Source organism: Malania oleifera, chromosome 4 (assembly GCF_029873635.1).
Source record: "Malania oleifera isolate guangnan ecotype guangnan chromosome 4, ASM2987363v1, whole genome shotgun sequence".
NCBI classification, from domain to species: Eukaryota; Viridiplantae; Streptophyta; class Magnoliopsida; order Santalales; family Ximeniaceae; genus Malania; species Malania oleifera.
In genome coordinates this window covers 109081284-109098918 of record NC_080420.1, presented here as the reverse complement: position 1 = coordinate 109098918, position 17635 = coordinate 109081284, and the positions used below count along the sequence as shown (strand labels likewise).

At 37.9% G+C, this 17635-nt stretch overlaps 1 protein-coding gene across 1 annotated transcript; it reads right to left on the bottom strand.

The window, feature by feature from the left end:
• Positions 1 to 3378: 3378 nt before the first annotated feature.
• On the bottom strand, positions 3379 to 5606 carry LOC131153180 (alpha-amylase-like). Its single transcript, XM_058105310.1, has 4 exons — positions 5464 to 5606; positions 5052 to 5181; positions 3955 to 4760; positions 3379 to 3839 (listed from the first exon to the last, which is right to left on the bottom strand). The coding sequence occupies exons 1-4, from the start codon at positions 5581 to 5583 to the stop codon at positions 3585 to 3587; spliced, it is 1311 nt and encodes a 436-aa protein (XP_057961293.1). The 5' UTR covers positions 5584 to 5606; the 3' UTR covers positions 3379 to 3584.
• Positions 5607 to 17635: the final 12029 nt, after the last annotated feature.

The following is a 17635-nucleotide window of genomic DNA, read 5'->3' as shown; positions in this document are numbered from 1 at the left end:
ATCTTTTATTTATTTCTTTATTTTCTTGGTTTGGGTTACTACACCTATTATGATGGAAAACGTTGTTGTCTACAAAGTTATCGGAATGGGGAATATCAGAATCAAGATGTATGATGGTGTGGTAAGGACGTTATGTGGTGTAAGCCATATATTTAATCTACAGAAGAATGTGATATCATTGAGCACTTTGGATTGTAATGGGTATAGTTACAAGTTTGAAAGTGGGACAATGAAGGTATGTAAAGGTGTTTTGATGGTGATGAAGGGACAAAAATTAGTAGGGAATCTCTACACGCTCTGGGTAATACAGTTTTAGATGGAGTTGTAGCTGTTTTGAGTCAAATAATATTGTTTTGTATAAAACAACCACACACAAAACGGAGGGTATTCTTAACTACGTTGTTTTGGATGTTTGGGGACTGGTGAGGGTAGCATCACGAGTTAGACATGGGTACTTCATAAGTTTTGTCAGGTTTAACTTGTGGCTGAGGTGGAGTACTAGACCAAAAGGGAGTTTCTCAGGTCAGACATTGGAGCTGAGTACGTTGGTGTTCAAGGAGTTTTGCAAGCATGACATGTTGTATACAGAGCTTGTAAGGAACTTGTTAGTAAAGTCAGCGAGTATGGCGTGTTTCTCGATTAATTGATCGCCAAGGGTATCACTAAATGGGAGAATTATAGGAGAGGTTTGGACAGGTTATACGGTGTACTTCTCTAGTTTTAGAGAGTTTGGAGGTCCAGCCATACACATTTCAAGTGAGGTGGGATCTAAGCTTAGTGCAATTAGACGGTACATCTTTCTGGGATATTAAAAATATGGGTTCAAGCTGGGTTTTCCAATCACAAATAAAGTGGTGATCGATGGAAACATGGCTTTTGGTGTTAAAGTCATGTTGCAATGTACTTAAATAGATGAAGGAAAACATGTGCCAGAAAGCTGTAGCAGCAACGTGCATGTTGTGCTTGTGGAGTTGGAGACTCAGACCAGAACTGCAGGGAGTTCTAGCTCAGGAGATCTACAGTATCATAGTATAAATTGGAGCAGAAAGGAGATTGTGATGAAGGTGGAGTTACAGACTTAGAGCAAAGAAGACATTGGTCATAATGCAATGAGTTCAAGCTCGGGAGACCAGCAGGATCAAAATGGGCTCAGATTCACTATCAGGCCATCGCTCAGGTATAAATTTGATGATCTAATATCTTATGCATTCATTACTACCAGGAAGGATCCTACTACAATTCAAAAGGCAGTGCACGACTAAGAGAGGGTTGGTGGATAGGTGCTATGGTGGAGGAGATGGAGTTACTATATAAGAATCAAACATGGAGGTTGGTAGAGCTCCCAAAGGGGGAGAGGGAGATAGGATGTAAGAGGGCTATTAGTCTGTTGTTTTATGTGAGTGGCATGTGAATTGCTAGGAAGGTTCTGACTGAGGTAAATCAGTTAGAGACTCTATTGAGAAAGAAATTTGACATGAAGGTTTTGGGTGTTGCCAGGAGTGTTCTTGGGTTGGAGATTCGTAAGGATAAAGTTGCAGGGAGATTGAGGTTATCTTAGAGTGGTTGTGTGGACAAAACTATAAGGAGATTGTGGTTATCTTGGGGTGGTTTTGTGGAGCAGGTGTTGGAGAAGTTTAGCATAGTTAATGTTAAACTAGTCACTGGTATATCGTTGGCGAATTAATGTAAATTGTCTACCGCTCAGTGCTCAAGGACGGACGGTGATTGATGTTTGAGACATGTCAAAGGTTTCCTTTACCAGTGCAGTGGGGTACTTCGGCAGGCAATAGAATGACCTCTCGATTGTGAGATTCGAAAATGCAGACTACACTGGGGACTTGGATGATAGGAGGCCTACAACAGGGTATGTTGTGGTAAGGCCTAATTGTTGGAAGTCTAAGGTACAACCTCAAGTTGCACCAGTTACAACTAGATCAGAGTACGTACTTAGCAGTGGCTGAGGCTATCGAGGTAGCATTGTAATTTAAAATATTGTTTAAGGAGTTGGCACTCAGTTAGGTGGAGTTCCTATTACCATGGACAAGTTCAAGCGTTGCTTGGACTTGGTTTACGTCTCCAGGTGTTAGACGAAAGGCGTTCCCAATCTACTGACCTAGGTGGAGCAGCGGGTTATGCTTTCAGATTTCTCCCAAGTGGTGAATATTCGCCAAGGTGGAGATTGTTGGGTTTGTGGTTCATATTTTGAGTGGAACACATGCACCAAGAAAACATCGTGAAACGAGGAACAAAAGAGAAGTTTGCATGATGAAGGAAACCATCATTGGTTTACTCAACGGTTTAAGGGATACCGTCGATGGTTTGAGTGCAACTGTTGACGATTTCAGGAAGAATGCAAAGGAAGTCTCTTAGCTTCAAACCTTCAACGATTTGCCCTAAACCATCGATGGTTACATTCGGTGTACGTCACAGAATTCAATCAGGAGATCAGTAGATTGGGAGATTTTTTAGGATTTTCCACCAAGAGATTGCTACATAAGTGTTTTAGTTATAGTATAAGTCTTCTGTACGCATAGGATTAGTATATAATCATATTTTGAAACCCTAATTTGATTGATAAGCTTCTTGTAAGCTTCATTGTGATAGTGAAAAACAATCACTACTCCCGTGGACGTAAACAAATTGGCGAATCGCATAAATCTTGTATCTTTGATTATTACTTTCTTTTATTCTCATTGTTAAGTGATTACTTGTTCTGTATTATTCATCATTGAATGCTTGCATTGCTTATTTCCGTGATTGATTTGTGAGTTTGTGTGAGGTTTTCCGCTGCGCATTCGCATCAACACAATCTCCAGTGGCTACAGTATAATAGAGCCAAGTTTGTTTATAAATCAAATAAGTCATACATATACACCTCCTCCATCTCCTTATTTTTTTTCCCAAAATGACCAAAAAAATAGTTTCTAATTGATAACCACAAGGGGGATCAAACTGGCAATATACATGCATTAATTAAGAATGTTCATTGTTCACTTCCTTTCTTCATTCTTTTAATACATATAGATTTAATGTGAATATATTGAAACATAAAGAGAGTGAAAACAAATTGAGATGTGGTGATGATTTTGAACCCACTTTTCATATAGATACTCATCGGTTACACGTTAAATAATGAGAAAGGGCATTTGCTTTATTCAATTATTTATAAAATAGATTTACTTATATTTGGATCCATTTATTTAGCATTCATTAGCTAGCTACCTAATTTATTGATTGATTTTGCCACTCTTACGAGTGAGCAACATTTTAAAGGGGCAAAACTACATAGAAAGTTCTAATTAAAATACAATATAAACATATTAAAATAGATCAAAGAGAGTAAAAAAAAAAAAAATGGCATGGCACAATTACAAGGTAGAATTCAACTCACTTTTTTTTTATGTCTATGCATATTGGCAATGCAGCTCTGGATGAAGATACATATTTTCGGGAGTCCAACAATGGAGTACTAGCTGGATCCATACATCATTATTTTGAAAAGCACATATCTTTGAGCTCCTTAATTAGATTAACATTATTATTGGTATAAAAATATAAACCACAAATTATATATATTTGAATTTTCAGCTTGTCTTCTCCCACACAGCATAGTCTTGCCCCGAGGTTGCAACCTTGTAATTTGCAGGAAGGAGATTGCCAAGGTCCTGTTTGGGTCCAATCTTCATAATGACTTTGTCATCAATGGCGGCCATGTACAAATCTGCTTCTGCTGCCAAAATCTTTACGCTGCTCGTAGCACTAATCCCATGCTTCGACCTAATCGTAGCAACCGCAGTTATTGGCTCCTTCAATCCCCACTCTATCAGATGATCATAGAACTGCACCACAAACCCCAAAATTACACATTAATTATATTCCTCTCTTCTTCGTTTTGTCAATTACGTCGAAGATGATAACCACTAACTAGAGATGGAGATGAAGAAATTTACGTACAATGCATGGGGTCCCTGGATGGGTGAGAATGTAAACGTAGCCGAGCATGACCTTGTCGGACGGGAATGGCGATAGTCTCTGAGACCAAGTGTCGTGATTGTCAATGAAAGTCACAGCCTTTTCTGGCGTTATTCCGATCAGCCCCGGCGGCTTCCCGTTCGCGTCCTTCAGCCTCGACAACTCCCCTTGCACCGCAACGTTTAGAATCTCTTTCGTCGTGAAATCAAACGCCGTGACGCGGCCACCAGCTGCCTCAATCCAACTCGCGATCGCGCTCCGGTGCGCGCTCTGGTCGGCGGCGAGCTTCCCGTCGGCACCCTTGGTCAGGTTCATGTCCCACTTCTCGGCGACGGCGAAATCCGGCGACGTGTTCTGCACGTACGCGCCAACGAACCGCGGCGCGTAGCCCTTAACGAAATCGAAGCGCCAGCCGACGAAGCCGACGTCGGTTTTGAGCCAGTTCATCCAGTCGGAGAGGTCTTTTTGGACCTGGGGGTTGACATGGTCGATGTCGGGGACGCCGCCCCAGGGCTCGCCGGTGTCGGGGTTGCCGGTGCCGTCGGAGAACTCAGTGTCGTCGCTGCATATGAAGTGTGGGCCCCAGTCGAGGCGGCCGTCGGGAGTGCCGCCTTCGAAGAGGCAGAGGATTCCGCTGGCATCTTTACGCTCGGCGCTGCGGTGGTTGAGGACCATGTCGCCTAGGGCTTTGATTCCTCTCTGGTTCAGGGCGGCGATTAATGACTTCAGCTCATCCTTGGTTCCATATTTTGATGCATCTAGATCATACAGCCTTCCGGGCAAGTACCCTGAAATTGGATTTAGATAAAAATAAAATACAAAATTAAAACTACACGCACTTTTCAGTGGTTAGCTTGGACCTAAATTGATAATTAAACAATATAGAAAATGTTAAATATATTAAACGTAGCCGATAATTATATCATCAATTTATAAAATTTATAAATATATAATATTTTAGTTAACTCAGCACATAATAAATCAAGGAAAAAAGAAGAAGAAGAAGAAGAAGAAGAAGAAAATGAAAATCAAGTACTTAGTGAATAGGGGTGCATATATACATACAGCTAGGTACGTACCTTGAGGGGCGGCAGAATGAGAGGGAGGAGGAAGCCAAACATGGGTGATACCAGCGTTGGCGAGGTCAGGAATGTGATTCTTCAGTGAATTGTACCATCCTCCTTTGTCACTTGATGCCCAATTAAAACCCTACGCACATCAATCCAGGTCTCATGGATTAAAATCTCTCTATTATAGAATAATTAATAACTAGATAGTAATGGCAAATACAGTATTTACATCTTAATGTAGAGTTTAAATATATACCAAATCAAAAGGTACATGAGAATAAAAATAAAAAGTTAGGGTTCTTGATATTTTTAAAATCTTGCCGTAAGTTCTTAAGAAAGAGTATTATTACTCACCCACACTTAAAATGTGTGGTGATTTGCAAACCCTTTTACCCGAGAGAGAGAGAGAGAGAGAGAGTACCTGGAAGAGAAGAGCAGGAGTTGCGAAGGAAGGGAAGAGGGAAATCATGGAGAGAGAGAGGAAGCAGCAGAGGGTGCAGGTTAGCAGATTCAAGCCTCCCATGGCTTTGATGATTTTCATCAAGTTTAATTGGATGTGCCTGGCTGGCTACCTCCCCCACTACTGCATGGCCCTTTTATAGCCACGTTAATTTGACTGTAAACAGTACTTGTACACGTATATGACTCCACCTTTTTATGTTTCTTTCTTTTTTCCTTCTTTCTTGCTTGCTGCACGCGGGAGTACGAAGAAGTTAACATGAAGAAAAAAATATCAGAGAGAGAGAGAGCGACAGCGCAGATGAATAGTCTTATTAATCTAGAGATTGCGTGAAAGAGAGATTTTCAAAAATTAGTCTTAGCTGGGAATTTATCAGTTAGGTATGTGTCTCAAGAAAAATCAAAGGATACATAATAATTATCCGCTTCAAATAAGATTCATTTATTTCTATATATATTTGTGTGTAAATTTATGCATGGTTTTATTTATAACTTTTATTAACCAATTATTTTTAAATTTTTTTATTTTAAAATTAAACATTCTTTCTGGGTTTATTAATTTTGAATGATTCAAAAATTTCTCTTCTTATTGTTGAAAATTAAACTTAACTGCAGATGGCCGACAATCCACCTCTGTTGAATTTGGGCTGGAGTCGGCAGCAACCTCACCAAAATCTCACCAACTTCAGCCCACCATTATTGATTATAATTTTCACCTATTGTCAGATGCTTTGCTATAAATAGATGTGTGTGTGTGTGTGTAATGTAATATGTGGTGTAAAGAGAGACATTAACCAATGAGAAAAGAGATTTGTATATTTTGAATTCCTCTGTAATTTTTTAGATTGAAATTAATTGAGTGTTGATTTTGCAAATTAAGTGTAACCCTCACTAAGTTTCAATCTCAACCAGTGATTGAGTGAGTCACCTCCACCCATCAATGATATCAGAGCATCAGGTTTGCTGGAATTCACCAAACAGAGGCGAACTGAGGGGAAATTTAATTTTTTCCTAGATTTGAAGTTACTCTAAATCCAAAATTGAGCATACTATTGTGAAATTCTCGTTGATACAAGTTCAATGGTAAAAATCATGCTTCAAACGAAGTCTGAGAGCCTCCACACGCACTCTCACATGCCACCAGTGAATTCAGCGTCAGCAACACATGCCTCACGTGCCGGCAAGATTACTGACCGGTGAAGTCACACGCTCCACGCGTCCTCACACGTCTTCTCCGCCCGACTGACGTGATGCTACTTATAAAACCCGATCCATGACCCCACCTAGCAACCTGGAACCGGCCCCGCGAGCACGACCTGACCCCGCTGACCGACCCTCGCCCAGTCGCCGACACGTGGCACACGCAAAATCCACCACATGTCCTAACAGTAATATTTGACGCTGTTAAACTCCATTAAGTCAAGCAATTTAAAAAAAAAATGGTTCAAAACTTCTTTTAGCCGGTTCAGTGATTTTTAAACCGGTTTGTTGTAACCTAAAACTGATTTTAAGGTTTTTTGACCTTTTGAACACATTGGTGGCATCAGATTTTCCAAAATCAATCTCTATCACTCTCTTTTTTGATATATTAAACCCCATGGCGAATGGTGCTACCCAAGCGGTCATTCCAAAGTTGACACAAGAGAATTATGACAACTGGTCTATTCAAATGGGAACCCTACTAGGTTCTCAGGATGTCATGGATATCATTGAAGATAGCTATAGAGAAGTCCTATAAAAAAAAAAGATGAAACAACTATGTCTGATGCTCAAAGAACAATCTTGTGGACCGATCGAAAGAAGGATTGCAAGACAAAGTCCATAATCTACTAAGGCCTTGATAAGGCCATGTTTGAAATCATCGCCTCCGCCAAGACGTCTAAAGAAGTTTGGGACTCTCTTCATTGAACACACAAAGGTGTAGACAAAGTGAAAAAAATTCGTTTTCAAACATTGCGACGTGATTTCGAATCTTTAAGAATGAAATCTAGTAAATCAATTGCTGACTACTATACACGAGTTATAGTAGTATCAAATCAATTGAAAATAAATGGAGAGACTCTTAACGACGAGAGAATTTGTGAGAAAATTTTGCGATCTTTGGATCCACAGTTTGATTATATAGCTGTGACCACGGAAGAAATAAAAGATCTAGAAACCATGTTCGTAGAAGAACTTGTGGGCTCACTCCAAACCCATGAACAAAAAATCAACAGAAGGAATGAAGATAAAGCACTTGAGCAAGCCCTCCAAACGAAGTTGTACGTCCCTCACTATAGATAAACATGACAAAGGGGGACGTCACAACGAGGAAAAGGACAAGGTCGAGGATCTCGTGGAAGAAATATTGAAAATTTTGAATCTAGAGAAGACAGCAGAGGGGAAAGAGGTCCCACTAGAGAAGGACGCAATCAAAAGAACTATGTCCTATGAGGCAGAGTACAAGGAAGAAGAGTGGGATACAATAACAGCCCAAACGTAGACAAGAGATACGTCCAGTGCTACAATTTCCACAAGTACGGACACTATAGTAATGAGTATAGAGGTAATCCCCAAAATCATGAAGTAAATGAAAATGCAAACTTTGTAGAAAAAGAGAAAGCTGAAGGAGAATCGTTGATGCTGATGGCACACAATTCAACCCACCAGGACCAAAATGTTTGGTACCTTGACTCTGGAACCAATAATCACATGATTGGAAGAAAGAACCTATTTACTGAACTTGATGAGAAAGTTTAGGAAGAGATATCATTTGGTGATCTTTCTAAAGTCCCAGTTTGAGGAAAAGGAAATGTCCTAATCAAGAGGAAGGATGGAGACCATGCTTTTATCTCAAACGTGCACTATGTGCCAGCTGTAGAGATCAAGAAATTACAATAATTAAATAATAGAGAGAAGGAAATATTTTTATAGGACAAAGCATGGTTCGTCGACGAAGCTCAGTGTTTCATAAATGAAGAAATACCGAGAGGGGGGTAATTCAAACCCATTGGTTCGTTGATGAGTACACATGGCTTGTCGATGAAGCCACGTGTCAAGCCACCTATAAATACATGGAAATTGGGTTTTTAGTGAAGGATTCAACCTTTATCTCATTTTCTCTCTCTAGAAATGGATTCTATGACTTCTCTCTAAGATTACGACCTCGTTTCTCCCCGGTTCGACGATCAGAAGCTACCACGATGATCCAAGAGAGATTCTCTACAACTTAACCGGAACAGAATTTTGATTTGAGAAGTTTGGGCGTCATCCCAAAATTAGGGTAAGTAGTTTGTTTAGGGGTTTTGTAGTTATCAGGATTTTCTGAACCCAGATTTTGGGTTTAATGGATCCCAGCATGTGTTTTCCTAGGAACTCAAGTAATATTGGTAAATAATTAGTAGTTCATAAATTTTATGGATAAAAGATGAATGTGAGTCTGGGGAAAAGGTAGATATGGTTATTTTTCAGAGTTTGGGATAACTGAACTAGGAAACGTATATTATTTCAGGATTTTGTATTTGGCACAGCGGGCGTAGGAATAAAATTGGAGTCAAATCTTCTAGCCAGTTAGGTAAAAAAAATATGTTATGCTAGTAAATTTAAAAATTTTATCAGTAAATTATAGTATTTGATTATGAGATACAAAGTATAAATTATACAGTTATACAAATTTCAGTATATGAGTTTTATTTATTAATTGTGTGGCTTGAGTAAGTATTTGTTCAGTATAGTATTTATATAATTTTCAAAATATCATGATCTACAATATTTATGTACAGAAAGGTATTTTACCAGATTTATAGAATCATGATTTACAGTGTATACACAGACAGATATTTTACAGTATTTAAAGAATACCATGATTCCTAGAATTACAAAACCATAACACTCAAATATTATAGTTTATTCAATTCAAAGATTAAAGATCAGATATTACAGATATTTTAGCTCAGATAATATAGTTTATTCAGATCAGTTTTACAGTGTTATGGTTTTAGAGAATCATGATGAAACATTAGGATATACATATATATATATATATATATATATATATATATATATAATAGTATTATACAGTATCAGACCCTAATGAATCAGATCAGTTATCAGAACATGGTACTGTAGCTATTCAGATCAGAGTGCAACCATATATTTCAGATAGTGTGTGGATTTTATGAGTAGTCGACCATGCCTTGGGAGAGATTGCAGGCTCTCCAATAGGGTAAGTGGTTTTGGGGAGATGTATTTATCAGTAGCTTATAGGAGATCTGGTGGGGGATTTTTAGAAAGATATGTATGTATTGATGTTTCGAGAAGGTACTAAATTCTAGTATTGTAAATATGGGTGTATGGCTTTATGTTTTCCGCTGCATAGGAATGTTATCTTGTGAACAAGAATTTCCTCAATGTTCACCTAGGGCGTGAGATGTTATTATAGATAATACAGGTGTATTAGAGTAATTTTAATTTCTTTTAATATATATTAAGGATGGTATGAATTTTGAGGTCGTTACATTTTGATATCAGAGCCTAAGTTGCTACGTTCTGTAGATTATAGAGTATAGCGGAAAACAATACCAGAATATAGAAATGGATTTTGAGAAGGATAGAAATTGTGCTAGAACAGAATTCAGTGATTTAATGTTGGAAAACTAGGATAAGAATTTAGGGTTTTGTTCTGCTTTTTGGAAGCAGGAATCTCGGGATGGTTTCTGTGATTTTCTTGGGGTGACGATTTCAAGAAAACCATAATAAATTATCTTCGATTTCTATTTTCATATAGTAGGACTAGACCTTAAATTAGTAATAGGAGGAATGAGGGTATCTTAGTTGGATTAATGTAAGAATAGCATTGTGAGGTTTGGATTCTCAAAATAATTTGGTATTAATGCAGGATGGACCCTGAAGGTAGTAGTGCTCACGCTAGCGGCAATGATGGAGTAGGGCCTTCTGGCATTGGAGCAGGGCCTTCTGGCATAAGAGGCAGGGATTCAGATGTTGTATTACGCAGCGTAGCTCAGAAGGTTATGGCTGAAAATGCATGGAACTCCATGGAGCAGGGAGGCCCATCTGTAGTTCAAGGGTGTGCAATAGAAAAGTTTACGAAGATGAATCCTTCAGCATTTTCAGGAGGAGCTGACCCCCCAATTGTAGAGAACTAGATGCAAGAGATTGAGAAAATACTGATGGTGCCTTACTGCATTGATGAGGAGAGAGTTCGCTATGCCATGTACAAGTTGACAGGTGAGGCCGAGAGATGGTGGAGAACCACAAGATTATTAGAAGAGCAGAGGTCTATACCAGTGGCTATGACTTGGAGCCGGTTTAGGAATGTTCTCTTGTGAACAGGAATTTCCTTAATATTCACCTAGGGCCTAAGACGTTATAATAGATAATACAGGCGCATTATAGTAATTTTAATTGATTTTAATATAAAAAAAATGGTATGAATTTTGTGGCCGTTACATGTAACGACCTAGAAAATTTTAACTATTTAAAATAGTAAGGAAGATAATAAAAGGAAAAGGGGGGAATAGAACAAAAGGGAAAAGAAATTTTAAAAAAGGAAACAAGCGAGCACTAGTCGACGAACTTGTTTTTCTCGTCGACAAGCTATCTTTTGAGTCTCGTCGCCAAGTATGCATGTCTCGTCGACGAGGAAAAATCGAGAGAGGTTCTTATATTTCTAAATTTTGTTGACGAGCTCTTGGTTTCATCCATGAACGATGTTCTTGGGTTCGTCTATGAGTCCACGTGTCTCATCGACGAATTCCTGCCTATAAATAACAATTCTTTTCATTTTTCAGCAATATAACGTTGCATGTACTCTCTGTCTCTCTCTCTCTCTCTCTCTCTCTCTCTCTCTCTCTCTCTCTCTCTCTCTCCCTAGAAAACGGCCCTCTCACCTTCTCTCTAGGTTTCTGACCCCGTTTCTCTTTGGCTCGACAATCAGAAGCTACCATGAGACTCTTTAGAAGATTCTCTGCAACATAGGCGTAACAGAATTTCGATTTGGGAAGTTTGGGAAACATCCCAAAGTCAGGGTAAGTGAGATATTTTATGGTTTTATTATTATTTTGAGATATGTGGAACCTAGGATGTAATAAATGAGAGTTTTTCTGAGATTTGAGAAAGTTGCGATTTTTGGAATATAGGGTCTCGTTTTTGTTTGATTTTAGGCAGAATCCCGATGAGCAAGTAAGGGGAAATACTTTATAACAGTCTTTTAATAATTTTAAACTGGTTAATTTTTGGGTATAAAATTCTATATATTTTTTGGTATAATTTTCTGAACCGTGTAGGTAGTGAAAATATTGTTTTTGATTATATATTATATTTGAAAAAAATCGTGTGGTATGAAAACAACTTTGATAATTAAATGGTTGCGAGTACTGCGGAATTATGATTTATTGTGTGATTATGAATACTGTTTGGGTTGCGAATTATGCTTGGTTGAAAATACTTAATGGTTGTGGATACTTTCTAATTGTGTATACTGTGGTAGATGCGTGACATGTTTGACTGATTAGTTTTGATATTGATTTGTGTTGTGGTTCATGTAAATTGCGATATAACGTTGGCAGTGGTATGAGGAGGTCGTTATATTGCACCTGATATAACTGTCATATAACTTTGGCAGTGGTTTGAGGAGGTCGTTATATAGGCATTTATATTGGAGGGTAAACCATTGGCAGTGGTATGAGGAGTTTGTTTTACCTATTTACCATGAATAGGGTGGTATGTGTTGCAATCTGTGTGATGATTAGTCCTATGTGGACCGTGTAACCTATGTGGTTGATAGTCCTGTGTGGACGTGTATGTTGTACGTATGATAGTCCTGTGTGGACGTTGCCTTCTATGTGGATATGGACCCTGTGTGAGTGAGAATGAAGAATGTGTATATCCTATGTGGAATGATTGTGGTATGCATGTATGTGTGGAACTCTGTGAAATGACGACATTGGATATGTGTGACTTTAATTACATGAGTATTTATGGTAAAATTGAACTCTCACCCGAGGGTTTGCTGAGGAAGGCAAGTGCTCTGGTAATTATCTGTGGATACCAGAACAAAGGGGAGCCACTTGTATGGGCGAGTGACCTTCCCTATTCTCAGAGACTTTACCTGGATACATAACTCGAGGGCTTATTGAGAAAGGTGAGTGTAACGACCTTAAAATTTACATCATCATCATCATCATTTTTTCCCTATTTTATATATATATATATTAACTGTTCTGATACCCTTTGCTATGAAACTCGGGCCTTAGCAGGCACTGGGGTAATCCTATATACAATATTTATACCTACGCAGTGGAAACATAAATCATATAACCATATATACAATACAATACCAGAATCTAGTATATGCAGACCATAGTTATACAAAATAATTCCCTCCAGCATCATCTATCCCAAAAATACAAAACTCTGTCAAAAACTCACCCTACAACTAGGGTAATCAAATAAACTCCTTATCCGCAAGCCTAATCTGCTCGCCTATTTGACTCACCTGAAAAATGATAAAGTAATAGGGTGAGACGACGCTCAGTAAGTGGAATTATGCTATTACTAGTGTGTGGCGACCAAGTCGTAAAACTATAATAATAGTATGTAAAACTGCATGATCTGGTAAATCTATAAAACTCATATATCACATGTACAGTAGCTTAAAATATATGTATCATCTGAACTTTCTATCATTCATACTGCTAATATTATACTATATACAACAAAAGCTGTAGAACTGTATACATACACATAACTATGCTTTATCCCTAGAACTTTGTATGTCATGATTTGACCCTTCATGATAGGGTTGTGCGGCCCGTAGGCGGGACTTAACCTGGTCGGCCCTCCAGAAAAGTCATTATACTCTATACTACCTCAGTCCGGCAAAACTGCATACTCTCCTAGGCGCGGGACTGGCTGCTACCTCGTCAAATCAGCCCCCTCAACCTAGCGAACTGGGGAGCTGCATACTCTCCAAGCACGGTTGACAGTACCCACACACTATCTGAGATATGTGGTTGCACTCTATTATGTATATAGTAATGGTATTGTGCTCTGTATTCTTTATCTGTATCTATCTGTAATCATTCCTCAAGGATCTAATACTATATATATACATATATACTCTTTTACTATTTTTCATCATGTTTTCAAAATTACCATAACGCTATCTTTTGTACTATAAATACTGTAATCTCTGAATTTTGTATCTGTAGCATCTTGATGCTATCTATGTATATATGTCTATATACTTAGTCTATATACTCTGTCTGTATACTCTAAATGTTATGGTAATAGGAAACATGACATACTATAAATATTGTATATGTTGTTCTGAATAAAGATGTAATATACTGATCTGAGTAAAACTGTAATATACTATTCTAGATAAATATTTGTGATATACTGATTTGTATAAAACTATAACATACTGATCTGAGTAAAACTGTAATATATTGTTCTGGATAAATATCTGTGATATACCGTAACGACCTGCTATTTATCTGGGTTTTTTTTTATACTATGATATTTAACATGCTCTGATACCATATTGGATTGAACCCAATTATTAACCTAAGCAGCAAGAAGCGGAAATCAAATAAACATATTTATATATAATTATACACAATACCAGAGTGCTAATAGATTTCCCAAAATACACATATTTGATTGTTCCCCCAATATCCTCAACCGGTGAGAGCTATACAAAAATACTCTCAAAAATATACTCACTCTCTCTGACAGGGCAGTACTGTGACCTCTCTATCTACGAGCCTGGTCCGCTCGCCTAACTGGCTCACCTGAAAAATAATTCAACATTGGGATGAGCCAAAGCTCAGTAAGACGAAATATGCTATTACTAGTGTGTGGCAATTGAGCTACAATACTGTGAAAATCTACTACTATATAGTCATGTATCACTAAATCTATAAAGAACAATACTAGAAATATAGTCTTCATCTTTTACTTGTTGCTTAACATTTTTGTACTTTAGGTTTCTATTCAAAATACTGCTAATATATGTATATATTTTCTATTTCTGTAAAGCTGTATAAACATAATAATAACTGTAAACTTCCATGTGGATAACTGTATGTCATGATTTAACCCCTCATGACAGGGTTGTGCAGCTCATAGGCGGGATTTACCCTGACTGGCCAACTAAGAATAAATCACTATACTCCATAATCTGATCGGCCCTCCTCAACCCATATGTGATGGGGAGCTTGTCCACTCGTGGGCTCTATGCGATCGACCTTTATACCACGTATTATCTGAATAGGTGGTTGCACTCTATAAACTGTATGTAGCTACGGTACCGTGCTCTATAACTATATGGTCTAATAGGGTCTGATACTATATAATACATTTCTATATATACAACTATCTGTTTTACCATGATTATGTAATAACTGTATAAACCATGACGTTGTAGAAAACTGTATCTATATCAACTGTATCTCTGTAATTAACTGTAAATCTGTATGTCATGGTACTGTAAAATTGTATAATCATGGTATTTTTGTAATTGCTGTATAATACATTCACTGTATATATGTTCTGTAAAACACATCTCTAAAAATACTGTAAAGCATGTTTCTATACTATATCTATATTCTCAAGCCACACAGTAATTTTAAAACATATTAGTCACATTTGATAAATTGTATAAATCTCTGCTGTAAACAATACTTTGGTGGAACATTTATAATTTCATACTGAAAACATATTCATATATCCTAGCATAGCATATTTCCCTTACTTGTTTCCTGCTAAAAATCTCCTACTATAACGGGTCCAACACCCGCAGGGTTCTCCACTCAACACCCCGAAAACAACGTTTTCTAGAACAAAATATCAGTATTTTTTCACTTACATCATTTCCTATAACTGTCAGAAGGCCAAAAATGGACTAAAAGACCTTACCCTGAATTTGGGATGAAATCCAACTTCGTTTCACCAACGATCCGCTCTGACAGACTTGCAGAGAACTTCACCAGGAGTGTCGTGGTGGCTTCGGATCGTCGATCCGGTGACTGGTGAGGCCGAAATTGAAGAGAAAAAGGAGAGAGATCGTAAGAGAGAGAGAGTGCACTGAAATTTGTTAAAAAATCTGAGTTTGCACTATTTATAGGGCCAGATTCGTCGACGAGACACGTCACCTCATCGATGAGATTCAAAGTAGCTCAAAATCCTCGCTCGGTATTTTCTCGTGGACGAAACAGGACCTCGTCGACGAGATCCTGAAGACATTCGTCAACGAATCCATGTATTCGTTGAAGAACCTCGGAAATTCTTGAGATTATATTCTCAAAAATGCAATGTCGTCGACGATGTCTACTACCTCCTTCTATCTATATTTGTGTATTCTGTATAGTATGATATACTGTAAAAAACTATATAAGCTCTTCAACACATTAATATCTACTCAGGCCACACAAGCTTTTAAAACTCATATTCCGTAAAACTGGATAATAAGCTGGTATATACATATGTGTAAAATCTCTAATAACATTATAAAAATTCCTAGCATAGCATATTTTCCTTACCTTATCTCTGAAAAGTCCCTACTGTACTCTAGCCCTATACCCGTAGGGTTCTTTACTTAACACCCTAAAAACAACATCCCCCAAAACAAAATATCAGTATTTTCTTACCTACAACATTTTCTATAACTACAAAGATGACATAATCTGAATAAAATACCTTACCCTGAATTTGGGACGAATTTCAAACCTCTTCCATCGATGATCCGCTCTGGTAGACTTGCAGAGAACTTCGCCAGGAGCATCGTGGTAGCCTCAGATCTTCAATCCGGCGAGGAACGGAGCGAGGATCAAAGAGAGAAGGAGTGAGGTGCGCTTTAGTGAGAGAAAGGGAGAGTTTGCACTGAAAATTCGTCTAAAAATTTGAGTTTTCACTATTTATAGAGCCGGATTCATCGACAGGACACGTCATCTCGTCGACGAGTCCTTAAGTAATTTCGCTGATGAACTCCCTCCCTTGTCGACGAATTTCAGACTGCCCCAAGAACCCCTCTCGGTACTTTCTCGTCGACGAAACCAGCCCTCGTCGACGAGCTCCTCTTATATCCTCGTTGACGAATCCCCTATGTTTGTCGATGAGGACCCTTCTAATTTTTTCCTAATTATTACATCCAAAGTGCAATGTCATTGACGAACGCTTCGTATTTATCGACAAAGTCTGCTGCCTCCTTCTGTTTCAGTTTCCATTTCCCTCTCTCTTTATTATTTAAATACCATTGTTATTTGGGTCGTTACAATGAGTGCCCTGATGTTAGCACTAGAGGAAAGGGAATCTACTTGTATGGGAGGGAGACTTTCCTATTCTCGAGAATTATCAATAAAAATAATTATGTATGTGTGTATATGATTAGGAGATAGAGAAGTCGACAATGATATGATTATGAATGTGTTTTCGTGGCTGCTATGGCTAGTGAAACACAATTGTATGTATATTTTGTAGTTATATATATATTAAACACTTCAGCCACACACTGTTGTAATTTATTTCTTCCTTACTAAGAGGTGTCTTACCCCGACGAATATTTAATCTTTTCAGGTCTTCCAAGTGATCAAGCTTAGATAGCTCGAGGGTGTGGTTAGTTTTTGTGAGTGGATACTAGAACGGTTATGTGTATAGTTTTATGTTTAATATATTTTATCCTGGTTATGTAATATGAAGATTGAGATTGTATTTTGTAAGTCTGCATATGTAAATATAGAACTCTGGTATTTTATTTGAGGTTATTTAATTAATTCTGCTACATGAATGGTATCGGAGACGTATGATTGGTCTTATAACACTCTAGGCCCCACGTGACGTGTGACGACTTGCTTAATTTCCACATTTTTTTCTATTACAAAATCACAAAATTCTCAATTCAGCAGATCATAATCCACCTGGACCCGTGGGTACCAGGGATACATCAGAACATATAACGGAGCCTAAGTAGTAGGAAACATACAATCACAATATTATAAATACGAAAACATCCATCACATTACCATAAATACCAGAGTCACTATATCCACTATATTTTAGAATATACATCCCAAAAATAAGATTTAGGGACATTTCCCACCAAAATCCAACTGTCCCAACTAAAACTTACCCTT